At 40.5% G+C, this 23,403-nt stretch overlaps 2 protein-coding genes and 1 pseudogene across 2 annotated transcripts; 2 read left to right on the top strand and 1 right to left on the bottom strand.

Annotated features, from left to right (window-relative positions):
* Positions 1-210: 210 nt before the first annotated feature.
* Positions 211-3,090, top strand: LOC121967027 (keratin, type I cytoskeletal 13-like). The gene is made up of 7 exons (XM_088091151.1): positions 211-732; positions 1,334-1,416; positions 1,562-1,718; positions 1,888-2,049; positions 2,367-2,492; positions 2,586-2,821; positions 2,920-3,090. Exons 1-7 carry the CDS (start codon positions 274-276, stop codon positions 3,017-3,019), a joined length of 1,323 nt encoding a protein of 440 aa, XP_087947277.1. The 5' UTR covers positions 211-273; the 3' UTR covers positions 3,020-3,090.
* An 815-nt stretch (positions 3,091-3,905) lies between these two features.
* On the bottom strand, positions 3,906-6,334 carry LOC148186422 (uncharacterized; annotated as a pseudogene).
* Positions 6,335-10,968: 4,634 nt separating this feature from the next.
* On the top strand, positions 10,969-15,998 carry LOC121940217 (keratin, type I cytoskeletal 50 kDa-like). The gene is made up of 7 exons (XM_088091077.1): positions 10,969-11,484; positions 12,018-12,100; positions 13,765-13,921; positions 14,064-14,225; positions 14,545-14,670; positions 14,764-15,071; positions 15,821-15,998. Exons 1-7 carry the CDS (start codon positions 11,026-11,028, stop codon positions 15,924-15,926), a joined length of 1,401 nt encoding a protein of 466 aa, XP_087947203.1. The 5' UTR covers positions 10,969-11,025; the 3' UTR covers positions 15,927-15,998.
* Positions 15,999-23,403: the final 7,405 nt, after the last annotated feature.

Raw genomic sequence — 23,403 nt, 5'->3', positions numbered from 1 at the left:
GCTCTCATTCCTTTCAATGTGAAATGTTTGCATGAAGATGCCTCTGCATGTAAATCCGCAGGTCACACTGTCAGAAAATTAACCTACTGAGTCATACAAGTACAAGGTGTCTCCTCCCAGGGTTGGCACGAGCTTGCGATCCTTCCCTCCTAGGCTCCCTCCTCCTTCTCAGAAACTCTGTGTAGTGTATAAAATTCAACTGCTCTGAGAGCTTTTCACTTTCTCCTTTTCAGCTGAAGCAGATAGACTACTTTACTGTCATCACCGCTCAAAATGTACACCAATGCTAGCAGCATGTCGTTTAAAAGTGGAGTCAGTAGAGGTGGTACAAGTTATGCACGCAGCCTGCCTGGTGTGTCTCAAGCAGCAAGAATCTCTTCTGGTAGCACCCTGTTTGGCAGCAGCGGTGGTGGCCGAGGTAGTGGAGGTAGCTATGGCTTTAGCTTCGGTAGCTCAGGAGGTGCAGGAGGGTATGGATTCAGTGCTGGTGTTGGCGGCGGGTCTGCCTTCGCCGCTGGTGGCGGTGGCTGCATTGACATCTCTGCCAACGAGAAGGCCACCATGCAGAACCTGAACGACCGCCTGGCTGCCTACCTGGAGAAGGTCCGCAAGCTGGAGGCGGCCAATGCCGAGCTGGAGAGGATGATCAGGGAATTCTTGGAGAAAAAGACCTCCCCCTCTGCCAGAGACTACAGCCACTTCTTCGAAACCATCTCAGACCTGCAGGGAAAGGTAAGCTCACCTGTGACATTTAGTCATGTGACCATCCAACAACAAAAGGAAGGTTCAGGTTTATGCTCTATCTGTCATCATCACCGTCACCAAACAGTTTCTATCATCCAATGAGGAGTTACAGCACCAAAACTGCCAGCACTTTGGTAACAATGATAGCCTTTATGAAAACAGTTTACTGTGCATATCTGTCAATACCAGCTTTAAAGTTTGTAGCCTCTTCTAGTATTATTTCGCTGCTGATACTGGACTCATTTGTGGATTTGGCCTTTTATATCACAGTCACTTTATACAGCACTGTAATTAAATCTGTCTTGCACAAGAATGGATTTTATTATAAGTAGTAAGTAGTAGCTGACAACTGATGTAAAAGTTTAAAATCAAATAAGCAGTAATTGTTATGTAGCTTACCAGCATTTTGAATTTCAGCACATTTAAAAAAAGCCTAATTGATACTGCATGTTTTTTGCTGCTATCTTTGAGTGAGTTTTTTAGAAAACAGTCTCTTCTCCCTCTTTGCAGAAGGAACACATTAAAGCATTAGTGTAATCATAGCATGAACATAAAAAAACTGACACCATTACTTTTTTTTATCTCCCAGATCCAGGATGCTAACAGAGTCAATGGTGGCATCTACCTCTCCATTGACAATGCCAAGCTGGCTGCTGATGACTTCAGGGTCAAGTAAGTGAATTTATTCATTAATTAGTAGCTACGAATAGACTTTAAAGTTCACATTTTCCCCTCTCGGTTTCCATCTTTTGCATGCTTCGGTTGTTTATGTTGTAGTACAAACAAATTGAGAAACAAGCACTTTTTTTCTGTGCAGGTATGAGAATGAGCTGGCTATGCGTTTGTCAGTGGAGTCTGACATTGCTGGGCTGAGGAGGCTCCTGGACGAGCTGACTATGAGCCGCAGCGACCTGGAGATGCAGATCGAGGGTCTGAAGGAAGAGCTGATCTTCCTCAAGAAGAACCACGAGGAGGTCAGTGGGATCTTAGATCGTATTGAGCGGGTCAGGCATTGGAGTTAAAAAAAAAAAAAACAAGATTAAATGTATTTAAACAAAATTTGCTTTCAAGATTCCAGGGGTATCTTAATCAAGAAATGACTATACATCATATTCTCCTTTCTTTGTTTTTTGTCGTCTGCAGGAGCTGCTGGCAATGAAAGATCAGATGAGTGGCCAGGTGAACGTGGAAGTGGACGCCTCTCAAGGTGTGGACCTTGCTAAGGTCATGGAGGAGGCCAGAGAAGACTATGAACAACTTGCCGCCAAAAACAAAAAAGAACTGGAGGCTTGGTTCAATCAAAGGGTAAGGACATGATTTTTAGCCAAAGCTAGCCCACTGATTCACCATTTTGCTCCAGACTGAAATGTCCCAAACACTAGCATTCAGCTTAAAGCAGTGCTGTGTCTCAGCACAGCCTCACAGGGCTGCTATTACGGCTGAAGACCCAGTCTGATCACACAGACTTCACAGTGTCTCTACAACTGTCACATAAATGTAGAGGAGAAAATAGTAAAAGAAGAAGATCAAACCGATTACAATGTAGTGAGTTACTTGATACCTTTGGATAACTAAATATGCAGTCTGTAATGACCATACTGTGATTTGTGTCCTCTCTTCAGGCAGAAGCACTGAATCAAGAAGTTGCTGCTGACACACAAACCATCCAGACGTCCAAAACAGAGATCACAGACCTCAAGAGAACACTGCAGGCCCTGGAGATTGAGCTGCAGTCCCAGCTTAGCATGGTGAACATCTTATCATTTCTCCTTTTTTACATCTACTGTCTCTTTGTGAGGAAATAAACAAACTGAACAAGCTCCTTCTTCTCCCTCCTACAGAAAGCGGCGTTGGAGGGCACTCTGGCTGAAACTCAGAACCGCTATGCCATGCAGCTGTCGGGTTACCAGATGCAGATCAACAGTCTGGAGGAGCAGCTGGTGCAGCTGAGAGCCGACCTGGAAAGACAGGGCCAGGAGTACCAGATGCTGCTTGACATCAAGACCAGACTGGAGATGGAGATTGCCGAGTACAGGAGGCTGCTGGACGGAGAGGGCGGCCAAGTCATAAGTGGCGGGTGAGAAAATTAAAGGCTTGATTATGTTACAGCCAGATCAAAAATAATATTTCAATGAAAAAAAAACCTTGACAGTGATGTTTGGTTCTCTCCTGCAGTGGCGCATCCTCCTCCAAATCAACCAAAATCATCACCTTTGTAGAGGAGGTGGTGGATGGGAAGGTGGTGAGCTCCACTGAGACCATCAGTCAGAACTGAGCTCCAGCAGGGGACGCCTTCACAGAAATAAACACACAAATAAAAGTCTGCTGAAGTGCTTCAAAATTAAATGTCATCTGTTGTGTCTTCTGTGTGTCTGCAGTTACACTTTCTCTAATGGCCACCAGGAACTGCTGTAGGAAAACTTAATGAGGGTCTGGAATAAAATACAGAAGAGACAAAAAAACTATATCTGTCCTCAGATGTAAAAAAGTGTAATGAGTATAATGTGAAAATCATTATTTTATGAAGTGAATACTTCATAAAAGCTTAAAGATAAGTATATTTTGTATATAGTATATAAAATAAGTATATTTTGGAAGAAGCAGGTAAAAATTAAGATACACTTTGTCCCCTATGAGAAATTTGTCTTGGGCCACAGTACAACACACAGGCGCAATCATAAGCTATATTATAAAGACAATACCACAAGGTGAGACACAGAAAAACAAATGACAGTCTACACTGATTACACAAATTGGATGTCACCACAGATGAGGACGTAGCATGGCCTTCATATGTTGCACCTACCCTAAAATGTTGGACCAGCTTCTGTGATCACAATATTGCACAGTATAATATTATCAAAATACTTAACACAATTCACAAAACCACACACCCAAACTGCAAAATAGCTCATATATCCTGCACAATGAAGCGCTGCAACCAAAACTACATATACTGTAGCATTATCAAAATCAAACTTTCATTCACACACTTCATTCAGATTTTTGTCTCACCAACTAAACACTGTTGGGCATATTGAAAAGTACTCTCATCTTTAGTATGCTTTGCCATAATACTAAAATAGTTCAAATTGTAGAAAATTCTTCAGATTGTTCACATGCACAGAAATATTTGCAGATACACACACGCTGTTGAAACATTTACTTTTTTATTTTTTACCAAAAAAGTCAGTGCAACATATGCACAGCAGATATATTTACATTGGAGTGAACAAAATATGCTCACAAAAAACAGTAAACTGAAAAAGAAAATTGCAGAAAAAATGTGCAGAAAAAATATATAGAAAAAAGAGGCAAGAAAAATAATTAGGCAGCATTTTGCCGCACAGCTGGGTCTGGCCACAACGCCTCGTCCACATCACAGGCAATATCTTCCATTGCCAGACATCGAGGGAAGAAGCACCTTGAGTGCCTATCCATCCCTGAATCGCACCCACATCAATTTCATCACATGCCTCTTCCATAGCCTGCACAAGAGGCATGTACACAAAGGACTGCTGGTCGTATACGTTCCACCACCATGCCGAAAAGAACTCTTTTATGGGGTTCAGAAATGATGAGTATGGTGGGAGGTATTGCACGCGTAATGGTGGGTGGTCAGCAAACCAGTTTTGGACTGGGGCTGCACGGTGAAAGCTCCCGTTGTCCCATACTACAACGTACCAGTTTCTTTGATGGTCTGCATCATGCATACACTCTGGTGGTATGAGAATGTTATGGAGTCTGTCCAAAAATGTGAGAATATGGGCTGTGTTGTATGGTCCAAGGTTGGCATGACGGTGGAGGACACCATGCGTATTGGAGATGGCAGTGCACATTGTGGTGTTCCCACCACGTTGGCCAGGAACATCTCTAATGGCTCTGTGGCCAATGATATTTCTTTCCCTTCTTCTGGTCTTTGCTAGGTTGAACCCAGCCTCATCTATAAAGATGAACTCATGTGGGATTTCATGAGCATCCATTTCCAGTACTCCCTGAAAACAAAGAACAAAAATCAGTCAATATGGTGTTATCCAGTACACTGGGAAACAATGTTGCGTGTAGTGTACTGCAGTCAGCATTGTACTTACATCAACATATGCTCATCTGAGCTCTTTGTTTCTTTGAGAGTTTCTCTGAAAAGTTGTTCCATTCGGATTTGGTTTCGTTTGAGAATGCGAGCCAATGTGGACAGATTGACTTGTTGAATGTTGTTGAATATGGTGTTGTCTTGGATGATGTGGCTTTGAATTTCTCGTAATCTGATTTTATTATTTTCCAAAACCAAGTTTACAATGGCAGCTTCCTGTACCCTGGTGAACATTTCGCCCCTTCCTCCACCATGGTTGCGTGTCTCAGTCCTTCAGAAAAATAAAAAAACAAAAATATAGGGCTACCCCTACCTCTAACCCTGGTGACCCCTGGCATTTTTATAGTGCTTACTTCCTGATTGAAGAGGTAACAATTAACCATTGAGGTGTTTGGCCAGGTGGCAGGGCCGTGCAGACACCTTTGAAGGGGCAGGTGCTCAAAGTTTAAACGGGGCACATGGAGCACGTATTTAAAGCACCATAGAGAAGCATACCTTACAGTATAGCTGGTTAAATGGTAGCAACCTATATTCATAAAGAATGTAACATGGACTCAACATACATCACTGTCCTCTCCTTGCGAGGCATCTCTGCAGAATGAAATATGACGAAGATGAACTACAATCTGATGCACATAAAACACACACACACACACACACACACAGAGTGACATTTCACACCTTCTCAAGGCATATACTCTATAACCAACATGAAATTGCTCCATGGTGCTGATTCGCAGCACTAGTAATTAAGTAAAAATGAATCTAATGATATAAAAATCATGTATTTAGATGTATTTGGGCTTTCATTCAGTTTGACTGACAGCAAAGTTATAAAAGTTTATAAAACTACATTTTATGCTAATGCATAATATATTTAGTTTGTGTGTATACAACTAGAAACAAGTAGTGTACTGATATGTTTAAACAAGAGGTTGAGAAAATCACAATTCAAATTCTTCTAATTCTTTTTCTTGTTATTGTTGTATATGTAGGCTACATTGCATAGTTTTACTGAAATAACATACAGTATAGCCTATGCCTCATTGCCTCTACAAACACAGGAAACCCACTGCAACTGACAGTAAAATTATACATCTCTCTAATGCACTCGGCCAAAGACAAAAGAAACAAAAAGAAACAAAAAGAAGCCTGACTCAGCATGTGTCATTAACTCGGCTATCATTCATGAGAGGTGAGTGTGTGCAGACTCAGTTGCACACACTCACTTGCTCATGCTCACTTTACTTCGTCAGTCATCTTTCTATGAAAGAATACACCAGATGTGCACAAACAAATATCGCTGCACATCCTACTCACCGGAGTCATTGGGCTATCAGCTGTTAAATAATTAGCAGCGCGAAGGAACAGGGCTCCACTGGGCACGTCCGGGCACGTCTGGCCCACGTCTGGGCGGTGAGTGACGAAGTGTGGGCACGTTTACGTGGATCATGTGACCGACCGAGGGCAACCACATACACACACACATACTCGACAAAAGGGCACTTTGGGCATCGAGAGGAAAAGGGGCAGGTGCTCCAGCACCCTCCGCCCCCCCCCCTCTGCACGTGCCAGCCAGGTGACACATATATTGGCCAGTTAGCTCATGTTGTGTCATTTTGAATGACGGTGTTTCGAAATGGCAAACATGTGACTTTATGTCAGATTATTGCGTCTTATGCAGAGAACCATGTTCAGTGCATTTAAAAAGTGCTATTTTGAATTGCAAAATGTGTGTTAAGCAGAAAATGTGTTTAGAGTTTTAGAGACTTGAGGTTTTGCTCTCTGTGTGTCAGTTTAAATAATTGTGCTATGCATGTCATTTTAGTGAGTTACTAACTGGAAAAAACTGTCATAGCATAGTCTGAGATATGTAACTTACTAACAACAACACTGATTATAATAATTTTTTTTTGTGGATAAAACTGCCACTCAGCGTGTTCATGGCCAAAAATGGCCACCCCCTGTTTGCATTCCCAAAATGCTATAAAAGCAATATATATTTAAAGATTTTTTCACTTTCACCAACTTGATTTTTTTAATTTGCATCAGTCCTGGTCATGAAAACCAAAATTTCATTCAAATTCAGAATTTTAACCCTTTAAATGCCTGTTAGATCACATAATGCTAATGATTTATAAAGTGAGAAAAGCATTAAATCTAAAAAATAAAATCTATTTTTTTTTTTTACCATATAATACATGCTACCTGATTTATTTTTTAACCATAATTGCAGCTAATTGTGTGTCAATAATTAGCATTATCAATGATAATTATGCATCATTACTTTTCTGTGCAGTGACAGAAACACATAAAGACTCCTACTTAGCATGTTTGTGGACAAAAATGGCAATTTCCTGTTTGCTTTTGCAAATTGCTATACAAAAACTATGTACTGAAAACTTTTACTGCTTACATTTTTTAATTTGGCATCAGTCCTGATCATGAAATCCAAAATTTTAATCAATTCCAGAATTTTAACCCTTTAAATACCAGCTAGATTATATATTTACCCTAACTTTTGAAGGGAAAAAAAAAGAGAGAAAGTTTTTTTCACCATATAATTAAAGCAACCTAATATTTTTTTTAAATAATCATAGCAGGTCAGTACCAGTAATAGTAACAAAGATTCTTTTTCAGCATGAGAACTTCTTTTGTGCTGGGACAAAAAAAGACAAAAACTCCCACTTGGCATGTTAGTGTTTTAATTTACTTTGTTGTTAAAGGCAAGTCAGAAAAACTCAACCTATTAGAAGTTAATCTTGTGTTTTCTTATTGGAGCTTCTGTTTTCTGATTTGGGGTTTTCTCACAAACTCACAGGCAGGTGGACACAGTAATGCAACAGCACTCGGAAGATGGCAGAATAGGTAGGCAGAATAGGCAGAATCGTGGTCTTTATTGCAGTCCAAAGTCGGTACACAGGAATCAAAAACTCACGACATCAGTACAGAAGGATCAGGCAAAGCTCACAGGTCTGGAAATTGGTCATGAAGGTCATACACGAGGAATCAATATGCAAAAATGCTGGGACGTTTGCTCACGGGGAGGACAAGATGAACTGGCACAGAGGGAACACATGTGGTACCTATCAATCACCACTACGTCAGGAGTAAATCCCAAGCATTACTTCTCAGAAATGTTGTAGTAGACTTTCTGGCACCTTCCCAACGTGTAAATAGGAAATGTGTTACCATATGTCCAACATAACTTGCAAGAACAAAGACTTTTATATGAGTAGATAGAGGCTAACATAAGGCAGACACAGAGATATAAAATAATTGTAAAAGATACATAATCATAAAAAATACATACTGACAGCAACAGAACATCAAGGCAACCGTGTGTCATTTGTTTAAGCCTAGCATTAGCTTTTTACTTTGGTGATTGCATTTAGGCTTCAAAAATATGAAATTGCACAGTGTTAATTTTTGAAGATTATCTTGCTAAACAAAATGTAGTATCGGAAACATTTGCTCACCACAGAGCTTATTTTTTGCAATGATCCAAAATTCTATGGAAAATCCCCATAAGGCTTTTTGATGAGTCAACCAGGGCAATGTTAGCTTCCAGACTGGCCTGTAGTGCACCCTATAGAGTCTCCCTAAAGGTAATACTTCATATTTGGAGTGAAGAATATGGGCAGGTTCCTTCAGAATACTGTGTGCCTGATTGATTACTTTCGTTGAAAGATTAAGAGATGGTTGCCAATCACCTTCATAGCAGATTTAACTAGTGTTTTAATTTTAGATTTGTACTAGACAGCGAGAGTGTTGACCCAGGATGCCATTCTGTTTCTGATCAGACTTTCCAGCACAGCATCATTAAATGTTGTCATAACTTTGGTGCTTAAACAATCTGAGGAGAAAGCGTAATCTTTTGAGCCAGTTTAGCACACATATGATCAACATGAACATTCCATTTTTACAAGTTAACCATTAGCATGTTCAAGTACTTATGTAATGAAGAGCTAAACTAGAAAATTTACATTATCTAAAGAAAAATGCATGTGGGAGCTGGAGGCTGCGAGCTCTTCTAGATCGAGAAGTGGCTGTTGCACAGATATTTTGGCTTATTTTTTCTACAGTGGGAGCAAGTGGAGACATGTCCATCTTTACACAGAGTCTGTGGTCACAACACCCACGAAATAACTAATTTATCTCTCGGAATTTGATCCACTCAGTCCAATAACATCTGAAAAGTAAAGAGAGTGCATGATTAAATCAATTTATCCCCATTACACTAAGCAGTAGGCTAAACTGGAATTAGCTGGCAGAAGTCTGTAATATGCCTTCTCTATGGGCCACACAGTATGGAAGCAGTGCCAACTGTCCAAGTCATTTTCTACCCCGCAGTTGAGATTTTTGGCTGCATGCATCAATAAGCAACTCTTAAAGGCCCGAGGCTGCATGCAACAGCAATACATTATCACACTCAGACTATTTTGTGTGTAAAAAAAACTCACACCAAACTATGTTGAAATGTCATAATTTAACATAATATATTTCAATTGCTATGAATCATGGTCATAGTTTCAGACAGCGCTCTGACTTGCAACGTCTCCGGAGTCCACAAACTAAAACATTTTGTCGAAGTCTGGATGTTTTTATTTAGCCAGCCTGTCTCATGATCCTGTTCAGGGTTGTAGAAGACTGGAGACCATCAAAGCATGCACTTAGGTAAGAGACAGGGATCACTTGGATAGGTTGACAGTTTTTGTCACCAAATATCTTTCTCTTCCAAAGCTGAATGTTCTTGGCCAGGAGTGTTCAGAAATGAGTTGAGACTGTAGAATGGATCTAATAATGATTTAGAAAACTGAACAGCACCTTTATGTACAATAATCTAGGGCTGGGGCGACATGTCGGCGTAATTTATTCTGTAAATACGTTGATTTACATAACACATGCGACCTGTTCACCATGGATATATTATAGTGAAATTGTTTCACACACCGCGCATCATGACTGCGAGACATCAGCCTCGCCAAGCAGCATTGTGTTTCATTTGTGTGGAGTTCACACATACAGTGTTATTGTTACGTCACTGCTGCGTCGCTGCCTGCTGCTATAAGTTCTGTTTCTGTATTTAAAAGCACAAATTCCACTCATTTATGAAGTCGTGCAAGCGCCTGCACAGCCATAGATTGCACTACATTCCTTGTACTGAAATGAAACAAGCTCTTGTCTAATTTTCACTTTGGAGAGACTTTATATCAGACTGTAAAACACAGATTACCAGTTAAGACTGGGCTATTTTTTATTGGGGAATAATGCCCTGCAGTGTATACTCTGTCATGATAGAAGATGATTTAAATATTGAAATTGAAATGAAAATTTTTAAAATGTTATTTTTGGTGAAGTCATAGTTATATCAATAGAGTAATAATAAAAAAAAATCAATCAATAAAAAAAATAGATTGATCAATAAAAAAAAAAAAAAACAATCGTTAGTTGCAGCCCTACAATAATTCCTCTTTTACTTCAGTTGTTTTGAATTCCACATGCAAGGTAGACATTTTCAGAATTTTAACGGGCTCCTTTTCACTCCTGAATTTTGACTCCGTCTTGGATTGTACAGATCTAAACACAACATCTTTGGTTTCTGCTTATGTCAGCTCTGTTTTCTTAGGTCCAGCCGACTAAAACTTGTTCTGATCAAACAAGCGGCTTATCCTTTAAGCACTGTGGCTCCTGCTTCACCAAACAATAACCGATATAATAACCTAAAATAATAACTGTAACAACATATTAAGGTCATTCAGACGAAGTTTTTTTTTTTTTTTTAACTGCCAATCAATTAAATGTGGTTTTTCCTTCTGGGAGTGATCCTTAAATCAAAATGTTATTCATTTCTGAACTCACCCTGCAGCGCCTAATTATCGATAAACTCTTAATTCTTTTGATGTGAAATGTTTGCGTGCTGATGCCTCTGCATGTAAATCATACAGTGAACTTTCAGGTGATGGGTGGATTTCACATTTCTCAGGCACACCCAGGGACAATTAACATGAGTCAAACTAGGACAGGTGTCTCCTCCCAGGGTTGGTTTGATTTTGACATGTTTTGCAACTTGTACTCCTCCTTCTCAGAAACTCGGAATACAATATAAAAAGTCAGATGCTCTCTGAACTCTTCACTTTCTCCTTTTCAGCTGAAGCAGATAGACTACTTTACTGTCATCACCGCTCAAAATGTACACCAATGCTAGCAGCATGTCGTTTAAAAGTGGAGTCAGTAGAGGTGGTACAAGTTATGCACGCAGCCTGCCTGGTGTGTCTCAAGCAGTAAGAATGTCCTCTGGTGCCACCCTGTTTGGCAGCAGCGGTGGTGGCCGAGGTAGTGGAGGTAGCTATGGCTTCAGCTTCGGTAGCTCAGGAGGTGCAGGAGGGTATGGATTCGGTGCTGGTGGTGGCGGCGGGTCTGCCTTCGCCGCTGGTGGCGGTGGCTGCATTGACATCTCTGCCAACGAGAAGGCCACCATGCAGAACCTGAACGACCGCCTGGCTGCCTACCTGGAGAAGGTCCGCAAGCTGGAGGCGGCCAATGCTGAGCTGGAGAGGATGATCAGGGAATTCTTGGAGAAAAAGACCTCCCCCTCTGCCAGAGACTACAGCCACTTCTTCAAAATCATCGCAGAACTGCAGGGAAAGGTAGGCTCACCTGTGACATTTAGTAATGTGACCATCCAACAACAAAAGGAAGGTTCAGGTTAATGGTCTACGTGTCATCACCGTCACCAAACAGTTTCTATTATGCCTGAATTTAACCTGAATTTGATCAAAAGGGAAAATTTTTGAATCAGCACACTGTAAGTATCTGTTATTATCAGCTTTTGAACTATACAGGCATTTTTCAGTATTATATTCCTGCTATTATTGGAATAATTTGTCATTTGGTGTTTATTCCACAATATGTTTAGTCATAGAAGTAAAGTCTAATGCCTGTCTTGCAGGAGAACTGCTGAAACTGCAAACAAAAGTACATTTCAATGCAGAATGCTCAGGCATTTTCAACAAAATAGAGAATAATAAAATAGAAAATAGAGCACAAGTGTGACTTCATACAAATATCAATGGATTTACCATCAAATGTAACACAATAGCTGACATTTCTCTCATTGTGCAAAACAACAATAAAAAGCTGAAAGTATGTTTCCTGCTTTTCTTTTTTTTTTATCTCCCAGATTCAGGACGCTACCAGAGTCAACGGTGGCATCTACCTCGCCATTGACAATGCCAAGCTGGCTGCTGATGACTTCAGGGTCAAGTAAGTGAATTAATTCATTGATTAAAGCCTTAAGAGGCATTTATTGGGGTCAAAGCGTATTACAAGCATTTAAATGCTTGTTCCTTTTTTAATTGAGAAGAAGCCAATCTCCTCTCTTAAAGTCATTCATGATGGTCATCACTGTATGCTGATACATTGCAAAATGAAAAATGTCAGAAGTTATCCTGGAAAATATAAAGATTGAGATTACCTGCAACAGGGCACAAGTGTGCTTTGAACTTGTCATTTTTGCATAACAAGACAATTACATTATCTCTCACCTAGTGGGGAAATCAGCTAATATTATAAGTCATAACATGTTCTGACAGGATGAAATATGAATTGAAAGAAATTAAATTTATATGGAATTTGAGATTTGTCACAGGAAACATGGCATTTCAGTTTGGAAATTCACGTAGTAGCATAGGATATGACACATCAACTTTTAAAACATTAGACTTCACAACAGATGGGCAGAAATGGGAAAAAAAAACAGTTGCAGGTAGTTTCCCAACATCCTCTTCGACCCCGCCCAGAGGCTCTAAGGCCAGGGAGCCAAACCAGCCTCAGAGGGAGACAGCAGACAGAGGGAAGTTACAAAAGTAAAAGGAAAAAATTGCAACAATTTACAATTTAACACACCAACCGGCTGGTTTCTGTTCTATTGTCAGATATTTTGGTGATATTTGGGTGATAGATTAAAAACAAAATTTTGTGCACACGATGCAAATTACAACAAGATACTGAATGTCACTGAGGGCTCACCGTTAAACCGATCCAAATACCATTTGAAACATGAAATATGTAGAATTGGAAGAATACCTGCGTCAATTTAAACCAATTCAAATTCAACCAATTCAAATGTGCTAGCATTTGAATTACAACCTGTGAAAATACAGATGTTTTTTGATTTTGCATATTCTTCAAGATAAAGAGTGATGGGCTTCAGAACAAACTACAGAAACGTCACAATTAAGTGGATGATAATTGTTAATTATTTTTTTTATTATGATTTTATTATGATTAGGATTTTTGGAAGTTTGGAATATGAACTGTTTACAAATGTAGACAAGGACTCTGCACATGTGCATCAAGTTAGGTTAAAACTGCAGAAGCCATTTTGAATTTATGATGTCTGAAATGTTTAAAAATAATTAACTTCAAAACAGACTGAAGTATAGACATTTTATTGATAACTCTGGATCAGCAATGTCTGTTGATGATCCTCCCGGCTTAGGGTGAGTTTGGAAAGGCAGGATTTAGAGAAAATTTTGAAACTTGTCAGATACAAAGACCATTGGCGCAAAGACGCAGATAAATTGAAAGATAAATAAGGTATGGAATTTCGACTGTAAGCCAAGCTGCTTTTGAGATTTTTGCTGAAACATATAGTTGATTGTTACAGTGCCACCTTAACATCAATGAGTGTCATTTTTTGTGTCTGCATGGCGAGTGGATTTTGCAATTCACATTCCAAATACATGAGCTTTCATATTATAATTTTTGCTGCACAAACACTTAAGAGAAAAATAAGAAACAAACAAACAATCAAAGAAGTATGAGAACAAAAACAGAGGGGCCCCAGCAGCCTCTTTGCATCCTTTGCCTGCTCTGATCGATTTTATGGAAGAACACATTCAGAAAAAAGCGCTTCTTCTGTGCAGGTATGAGAATGAGCTGGCCATGCGTTTGTCAGTGGAGTCTGACATTGCTGGGCTGAGGAGGCTCCTGGATGAGCTGACTATGGGCCGCAGCGACCTGGAGATGCAGATCGAGGGTCTGAAGGAAGAGCTGATCTTCCTCAAGAAGAACCACGAGGAGGTCAGTGGGATCTTAGATCATATTGAGTGTGTCCGGCACTGGGGTAAAAAATGAGTCAATGCTTTTTCAGCAGAACATGTTTGTGTTCAAATGTGAGTCACTAAACTCTTCTGGTTTTCATTTGTCTCCTTGTCGTCTGCAGGAGCTGCTGGCAATGAAAGATCAGATGAGTGGCCAGGTGAACGTGGAAGTGGATGCCTCTCAAGGTGTGGACCTTGCTAAGCTGATGGAGGAGGCCAGAGAAGAATATGAACAACTTGCCGCCAAAAACAACAAAGAACTGGAGGCTTGGTTCAATCAAAGGGTAAGGACATGATTTTTAGCCAAAGCTAGCCCACTGATTCACCATTTTGCTCCAGACTGAAATGTCCCAAACACTAGCATTCAGCTTAAAGCAGTGCTGTGTCTCAGCACAGCCTCACAGGGCTGCTAGCACAGCTGAAGACTCCCAGTCTGATCACACAGACTTCACAGTGTCTCTACAACTGTCACATAAATGTAGAGGAGAAAATAGTAAAAGAAGAAGATCAAACCGATTACAATGTAGTGAGTTACTTGATACCTTTGGATAACTAAATATGCAGTCTGTAATGACCATACTGTGATTTGTGTCCTCTCTTCAGGCAGATGCACTGAAACAAGAAGTTACTGTCGACACACAAACCATCCAGACGTCCAAAACAGAGATCACAGACCTCAAGAGAACACTGCAGGCCCTGGAGATTGAGCTGCAGTCCCAGCTTAGCATGGTGAACATCTTATCATTTCTCCTTTTTTACATCTACTGTCTCTTTGTGAGGAAATAAACAAACTGAACAAGCTCTTTCTTCTCCCTCCTACAGAAAATGTCACTGGAGGGCACTCTGGCTGAAACTGAGAACCGCTATGCCATGCAGCTGTCGGGTTACCAGTTGCAGATCAACAGTCTGGAGGAGCAGCTGGTGCAGATGAGAGCCGACATGGAAAGACAGAGCCAGGAGTACCAGATGCTGCTTGACATCAAGACCAGACTGGAGATGGAGATTGCCGAGTACAGGAGGCTGCTGGACGGAGAGGGCGGTGGCGGTGGTAGGAGCAGCAGCAGCTTCAGCACCAGCAGCAGCTTTAGTGCCAGTGGCAGCGGCAGTGGCAGCGGCAGTGGCAGCGGCGGGTGAGAGATTTAAATGGTTATTTACAGAGTAAACCTGAAGGATAAATGTTCCGCAGGTAGACGCTGCCATCTGACAACAAGCTCAGAAATTAAAGATGAGTCAAAAATGTTCTCGAGAAGCTAGAAATGTAGGTGACCCTTGGGTGACTAGGTGACTATTCGGAACCCTGTTCTCAGTTTGTCTAAAATCATGTTAAAGCGTATCCATTATATTTGACTGAAGAATTTGATTGACAGTGAGCTGATAATTTCTGCATATGGCCAAACTATTTTTACACTCGAATCTAAAACATCAAATGAAGGTGACAAAAAGAAAATTTTTAAAATTATTTGTGTATTTATTTCTTTAGTTTTTCAGCTAAGAGTTTGGTCCACTCATTGGGAGATTAAACAGGGGTCAAATGTAGTTTTTTTGGATGGGTGGGGGGTTGGATTTCCAGAAATGATTTCATTTTCTTTGATTATATATCTGCCTTTGTAAACCTGTGAAAGAAAAAAAAAAGACAAAAACCTGGAAATGTCTATTAAAGACTTGTTCCTGTGTCATTAATGCATTTCCCTTGATATAATTAGCCCGTAAATATCACTTTAAATTATGTCTTTGTCTCTTCTTAAGTTACAGATCTTTTTCTGTACATTTACTAAAATAAACATCTAAAGGGTGATTGTTTCTGAATATTATAAGCAGCTTAAAAAGAATAATAATTGTGAATAAAATCCTGACAGTGATGTTTGTTTATCTCCTGCAGTGGCTCATCCACCAGCAGCAAAACAACCAAAGTCATCAAGATCGTAGAGGAGGTGGTGGATGGGCAGGTGGTGAGCTCCTCCACTGAGACCGTCACTGCGGAATGAGCTCCAGCAGGGGAGGCCCTCACAGAAATAACACACAAATAAAAGTCTGCTGAAGTGCTTCAAAATACATAATCTATTGTGTCTTTTGTTCAGTGTCTAAAATTGCAGTTTCTAATGGCCATCTGGGGGGACAAAGGAAAAACTTAATGAGAGCTGGGAATAAAAATATTAGAAATTAATTAATAAATGCTATAATTAAATAAATAAATAAAAACAATGTGTTTTCAGAAATAAAAAGTGTAATGGGTTGATGGGTAATTTGGAAATTATTCCTTAATGAAGAGAATGTTAAAGGCTAAAGATAAGTATCTCTTTGAGGAAGCAGGTAAAGATTTATGTCTTTAGTATAACGTGCATTTTCTAAAGCAAAATGCACGTGGAAGCTGGATGCTGTGAGCTGTTATTTAGATGTAACGATTACCCGGATATTTTAGATTTTCTGTTCAGTGGAAAAAAGTAGAGATGCGTTGTTCATCCTCACATACACTCTATGCACACAGCACCCATGAAATGACTTCTTTTACTATCAGAATGTGATCCATTCAGTTCAATAACATTTGGAAAATGGAGAGTCCACGACTAAGTCCAATGGTGGACAGAGTACTCAAGTCTATTACTTAAGTCAAAGCACAGTTATTCCTGGTCAAATATTACTACAAACAAGTGAATGTCGCTGAGTCAAATTATAACTTGAGCTAAAGTACCACAGCACTTGCTTTTAAAAGTACATTAGCATACAAAGTATTGTTTCTACTTTTATCTCAACACACTGTTGTCTCAATACATTTACAGATTCGAATGACTCCAAAACAAGCCACTGGTGCATTCAGTGGCATGTTTCAGTGACTTGCTTTTTTGCTCATCCTTTTGGTTTATTTTATCTGAAAAGTTTTTAAATTTGAATTTCAAACAAATATTAACAACAGGCCTCACAGCAGAATCTGAACAACAATCAGGGTCATATTCTATCATATCGTGTACACAGGCATGTGTGTGATTATTAGATGGATCACAAAAGACACTGTGTAAACATATCTGTTCTACCTGAATTCCGCCACATCTATGTACCTCAGTTTATGTTACATTAAGTGGTCTAAGAAGTTCACTGAAACATCAATAGTGATGCACACTCAATATAAATAGTCTTGTGATCACTCCATGAATTAGCCACAGAGGCCATCAGAGAACAAGAACAAGTTGTGACAAATGCAGGACCACTGATCCACTGCTGTCTACATGTGGAAATAAGGATTTACTATTGGATTGGTGTATGTAAAGGGGGCAGATATTCCCATACTTGATGGCACAATAAATGAGTGTCCTTATCGAAGCATTGGATTTTAGGCAAGGTAACATGATTACCAAAACTTGCTGTTCTGGTGAAATGTCTGTCAAAAGTGCCACCTGTGGTCATTGACTGTGTAAAAACTTTTGTGGAATAAATGCTATTATCGCAGGATGTGACTGTGCTTATATAAGCCTTTTCTTCTGATGCATGAATTACGAAAGCCTTGGTCAAGATTTTTTTCTAAAGTGTTTTTGTTCTTCTCAGGACATGAAAAAAAAAGTTCAACTTTTTTTTTCCAAAAATATGATTTTTTCATGAAGTTGCAGACATGTCCAATCCAGTGGACTACATGCGCCTGAGCACTCAATATAAAACATTGTGAACTTACTGTAAAAATGAATTAACTTGTGTTCTATTGTAAATATACAAACACTTGTTTCTTTTTATGCTTTGAAAAACATTTCAACAATTTTCTGAAAATTTCAACATTGTATAGGCACGATGTTTAGGCTTGAATAAGAAAACCAATGACACTCATAGCCGTGAATCTTACACTTGAATGTGTCAAACCATCTCCAACAGGAGAAACATTATTGTGAGTCTCCACAGTTCTATAAGGATGCAGGACAGTATTACCAAGCCCTTATGTTAGCATGTGGGAAGAGAACACGAACTGACATTTTAGTCTCTGCATCTCTGATCACTTCTGTGTTCATCACATCTAGGCTGTATGAAAGTTCACAAAGCATCCAGGGCACAGTGGCACACAACATTGCATGCAGATGTATTTGGTCTTCCGTGTACATGCAGCATCATGGCATCTGTTTGCATTTTTCACCTCGGTGAGTTGGGGCCAGTGATATCCTGTGCCAAACCTGACCTCACGGGCTACTTTGGTGACTGCTCTCCGTTTCACGGGTTGTGGGGTCCCACTGGGTCTTCCTCTTTTGCTTCGCTGGAGGGTGCCACTATTTATCAGTGCACAAGCCACAGAAGCTTTGAAGAGGAGGAGTCTCATCTTTTCCAAACCAGACATCAGGTAGAGGCGCCAGGCATTTACAATGGTCACATCCAAAATATGAAAAAACACTCAGATGTACCACCTCTTGTTTCGACGTCTGTGGGGGTACATTGCCAGACATTGGTCAACGAGATCAACCCCACCCATGTGTTGATTGTAAAGGGCCACAGAGAAGGGTTTTTGGACCATCATCACCGTTTTTTCCTTCTTGACCCATCTGTTGGCAACATCTTCAGGGGACTGGCCAGCACAGGACGAGACCATGTGGATGACTGAACTGTCGAGCCAACGTGTGAAAGTGATGTTTGCATTATTGCTGACAACAGAGCAAGCTCCTCTGCCCATTTCTTTCAGTTGTTTTTCACTCTTGAGTTTCTGATTTGCTCCCTTCAGCCTGTTTGCTCTGCATGTACCTGTGCCATAGATGCCTTGGTCTTTCAAGGCCTCGATGAGTGGAATGCTGCAGAAGAAGTTATCAAAAAACACCTTGTGATTTTTGTGTTTTATGTCATCACAAAGACACATCACCACATCTCCAGCCATTCCCAATCCACTGATGGGACCACTACTTGCAGAGCCTTGGTACACTTCGAATCTATTCATATAGCCTGAGGTTCCTGCCCTCACCCACACTCACTCCCCAGGGTTTGGGCTTTTTTGGTATGTACTGTTTGATGGACAGTAGGCCTTTGAAAGGAATGATCTGTTCATCAACTGACTGAAATTCCTCAGGGTCTGCTGCTGCCTTGAATGTCTCCTGAAGTGCGCTTAGCAATGGTCTTATTTTGAAGAGCCTATCTGTGTTCTCTGGCTGGTAAGTCAAGTTATCCACAAAGTGCAGGTATCTCAGGATTTGCTCATATCTGTTTACAGACATGGCATTGGCAATTATTCCAAGACGAAGGCCATCCTCACTAGACCAGTACATTCGTGCCCTAGGATACCGAATGTACCCCATGATCAGGTTGATCCCTAAAAAAATCTGCATTTCTTCTCCTGTCACTGCTAGATTTTCTTTCCCTTTCTGGAGAGCATACAAGTTGGTGTTGTGCACTATATCATCAATGAGATCGGCTGGAAACAGATGTCTGAAGAAATCTATGGGATCTCTTCCCTCCACATTCAATTTCCACTCTCCTAGAAAAGGAGGCAAGTCTCCATCAAAGTCATTGTCGTGGACTTTCCAGATATTTTTGCGGGCTTAAGTATGGTCAGGTGCCATGTGCCCATCTTCCACAGCTCCCTGATCATGCTGACCTTCCTCTGCATCCTGCCCCTCATCATCCTCACTTTCTGCATCCTGACTGTCTGTATCTCCATCATCCTCAGCACCTATGTCTCTGTTCTTCTCTGGCAGCCACTCATCATCACTGTTGTTACTACACTCATCATCACTGTCCTCATCATCACTGGAGCTGGACGGAATTTCCTGGACTATTCTGTAGGCTGCCTTATTCTTTGCTGCATTTGAAGTCTACAAAATATGATAAAATAATTATTATAGTAACAAACTATAGCTAATCTGCACAAAAAAGTTATATTTTAAATGAATAGCTTATAAATATAACAATTATATACTGACTTATAACCAAAACAGTCACAAGAAACAGTGAAGCAATTATATGACTTGTGTTAAAAAATATACTGGGTGATGCATGATGTCCACTTCATTGGACACATGGTTAATCGTAATTTTCTACATATTGGACATAAAAATTTCATATTCCAAACAGATAATATTCTTTCTTAGATGTTACTGTATATCATCATATTTTTTTTTACCAGTGGGGCTCTTCCAGCATAGAAGGATTGACAGGTTATGCCAGCAGTGGTCGGCAGGGGTGGCTGTTTGTCGGCCATCTTGGATTCAGAGGAAATTTACTTGCAGTTACACCGGCTGACCACTGAATTGACCTCAATGGAGTATGGCAGCAGAGAGCACTCTAGAGGCTGATATGCATTTCCACCATAGAAACCAATGCCTTAAAGGGAAAATGACGTTTTAGTAGCTGTCCACTGCAGTGACCGCTATGCACCAGAGGGTTAAAGGACAGGATAGAAGAGTTTACCGTGTATGCTATCCGTTTTTATTCTTATGGAACAATGTAGGACAAGTCCAGCTGCTCCGTGACAATTTGTAGTTTCGTCAGCACACCTTTTGATGCTGAGGACCATACAGATGAGCAATAGTCCAGGTGGGTTAAAATTAAAGATTTAACTACTTGCCCCCGAATATGCCCTGGAACATACGATGGCATTTTCTTTTTATGGAGATGCAAATTCCCATTTTCCTGACAATGGTGTCTATATGTACTACCCATGATGAGAGTCGACTATCTACTATTACGCTCAACACTTTAGCTTTTCAACCTGTTGAATTTGTTCATTGGCCAAATACAGACACAGCGTCCATCTAGGTGAGAGTTTGTAACTACATCACAGAATTATGGATTTGGTTTTTGCAATATTTAGAGCCATAGTTTTATCCACTCAAAAAAAATTGGATGATAAAACATTGTTTAAATTTCCACTATTGTTTGCTGCATAATAAAGTAACAAATAACAAAAGTTTGCTGAGTACTGGGAGAATAGACCAAATTCCTGTTTGTATACAGAGATGATGTGTTTCGTGGGTGAGGCCAAAGGGGTGTCAGAAAACTCTGACAGCTCTGCACTAGCTAACTAGCGGCGTGAGCGCCAAATCAAAAATATGGACGATACCGACCCCTTCTCCAGTTATTTTCATGCATTGCCAGGAGCAGACAGGTTACCCTACATAAAGTGACCCTTGACACAGTCACATGACGAAATTAATTTAATTTCCCATCACCTTGTGTGTGACAAATCTAACACTGACGAAGTTCTAGGATAATTTTATTGTTAGTGGTTTGGCATCACACAAAGCTGCATTTTTTTTATCCATTTATATATGCCTTTGTTTTTTTTAATTTACAATACAATCAATGATTCTTTGGGTCAGGCCTGGCCTGGCCCGTAACTAATACACTGGCCAACCCATAAACTTGTGCATTAATCAATGATCTGAATCTGAACCACACAGCGCACACACTGAGACTGTCTGATAATAACACACCTTGGCTCTATTGTATCTCATTTCCAGTAAATATCACGATGAATGTGTGCTTTCCAAATAATACACATAGGAAGTCAACAAGTTCTCACCTGTCTTTTATGTGATTACATCTTAAATATGATGTTATGCACACAGCTGATATCCCACAGAGGTTTATTTACATGATGTTAGTGTATATTTAATATAGCCTATTCAGTGTGGACACTGAGATGCTTCCTTGCTATTAAAACACTCTGTGAGACCTTCATATTTGCAGAGGGAAATATTTTAACTGGACATTATGACCAGAGAAATTGATCCTAAATATGCTGGACTTCAACAGATTTTCCTGCTCAGATGCAGAAAAACACTGCGCAGCAGCCGATGATGAAGCTGCGGCTGTCTGACAGAAATGGAGAGAGAGGAGAGGAGAAGGTGATGGCTAAATGTTCTTTTATTTAAAAAATATTATTAACCACCCGCCCGAAACCTGCAATATTTTCTAATAAACTCATCTAAATCAGCTGAGCCACGGGTCCTGCGGGGGAGACGTGCGGGTCTACCTGTGCATCACCAACACATATTCTTACACAAAGAGGCTGTGTGGTGTTTTATTGTGCAGATAATAATACAAGTAAATAAATACCCTAAATAATTATAACACTGATACCTGTATGAATTAGATGATAAAGGAATATTAAATGGTGATCTGCTTCAGTAATAATAGGCCTACTAGGCGACCAACAATTGGCTGTTAAACAGTTTACATAAGCGATTAAAGTCTTCCTGTGTAGCCGCCTATGTGAGCCTTTTATTGAGCTACAAGACTTTTCGCTGTCTTGTAAGATTTTGAAACTGTTCTTAAATAAGAGCACTCTACCTGTCAGTCTGACAGCTGATGAGTTGTGCAGCACATTATATGTTACTAACGTTGCTTGAGACTTACGCTGTGGGATCCTCCACTATTGCTCCCGGCACTTCCCGCTAGTTTTCTGCCACCATGGTGCACGAGCAATTGCAGTGACGTCAGTATGATGTCCACTTCAAATTGGTCTACAGTGATGAGTTTGCCGCTTTGCCCAGTGAATGGTAGTCTGCCATCTTTGGGTCAGGGAATTATTTTGCTTTCTTTCACATACTAGGATATACAGTATATATAGGCATTTATTTCATAGATGACATATGGGATTCAACTATAACACAAGAGACTTGTGCTCCAGAAAAGGATAAGCACTCAATGAGGATCCTAGGGTCACTGATCAGCATTATGACTTAAATATGAATGCCAGAGAGAGGTCGGAGAGAGTCAGAGAGCAGTGAAGACTAACACATCTTAGGGGTCATCAGGTGGGAACCTCCTTTCATCAGTGTTTCACCTAGTTGGTCCCACAACACCTCCAGGAGACTAGGCAGTGAACTCTAGCGTCCCAAAGCCACTCCCCTAGTGCCAGCCCTCACTGCTCCTTATGCGAGCTCCAGGTAGTGGCAGCACCACCTGGCTATCACAGATACAAGGCTTAGCTACACTAAAACATGGCTATCACAGATACAAGGCTAAGGCTAAGCTACGCTAGCCATGCTAGCTAGGCTAGTTATCACATGGCTATCACAACCTACAGACAGATACCACAGGCTACCACAGATACAAAGCTAAGCTAAGCTAACACATGGCTATCCCCCAGGAGGCTGAACTGAGCTAACTAAGCTAGGTAGGCTGGCTATCACAGCCCAAACAGCAATACCACCTTCAACAGACCCAGTCTCTATTTATTTTTTTGGGACTAGAAATGTAGTCAGCTGCAACAGAGTACCTTATTATCCAACATATCAGTGCCCACTAAAGATGTACTTAGGTAAATCTACTTCCTTAAGGGCGGGGCGGGGGCCCTTCTGTGTGGAGTTTGCATGTTCTCCCCGTGTCTGCGTGGGTCCTCTCCTGGGTCTCCAGCTTCCTCCCACAGTCCAAAGACATGCAGCTCAGGTTGATTGGTGACTCTAAATTGCCCTTAGGTGTGGCTGTGAGCGTGTATGGTTGTTTGTCTATATGTGTCGGCCCTGCGATAGTCTGGCGGCCTATCCAGGGTGTACCCCGCCT

This window comes from Plectropomus leopardus, chromosome 18, assembly GCF_026936395.1.
Source record: "Plectropomus leopardus strain MGB_pleo_1.0 chromosome 18, ASM2693639v1, whole genome shotgun sequence".
Lineage (NCBI taxonomy): Eukaryota > Metazoa > Chordata > Actinopteri > Perciformes > Serranidae > Plectropomus > Plectropomus leopardus.
Note: the sequence above shows the minus strand (reverse complement) of the source record. Positions and strands in the feature narration are given on the sequence as shown.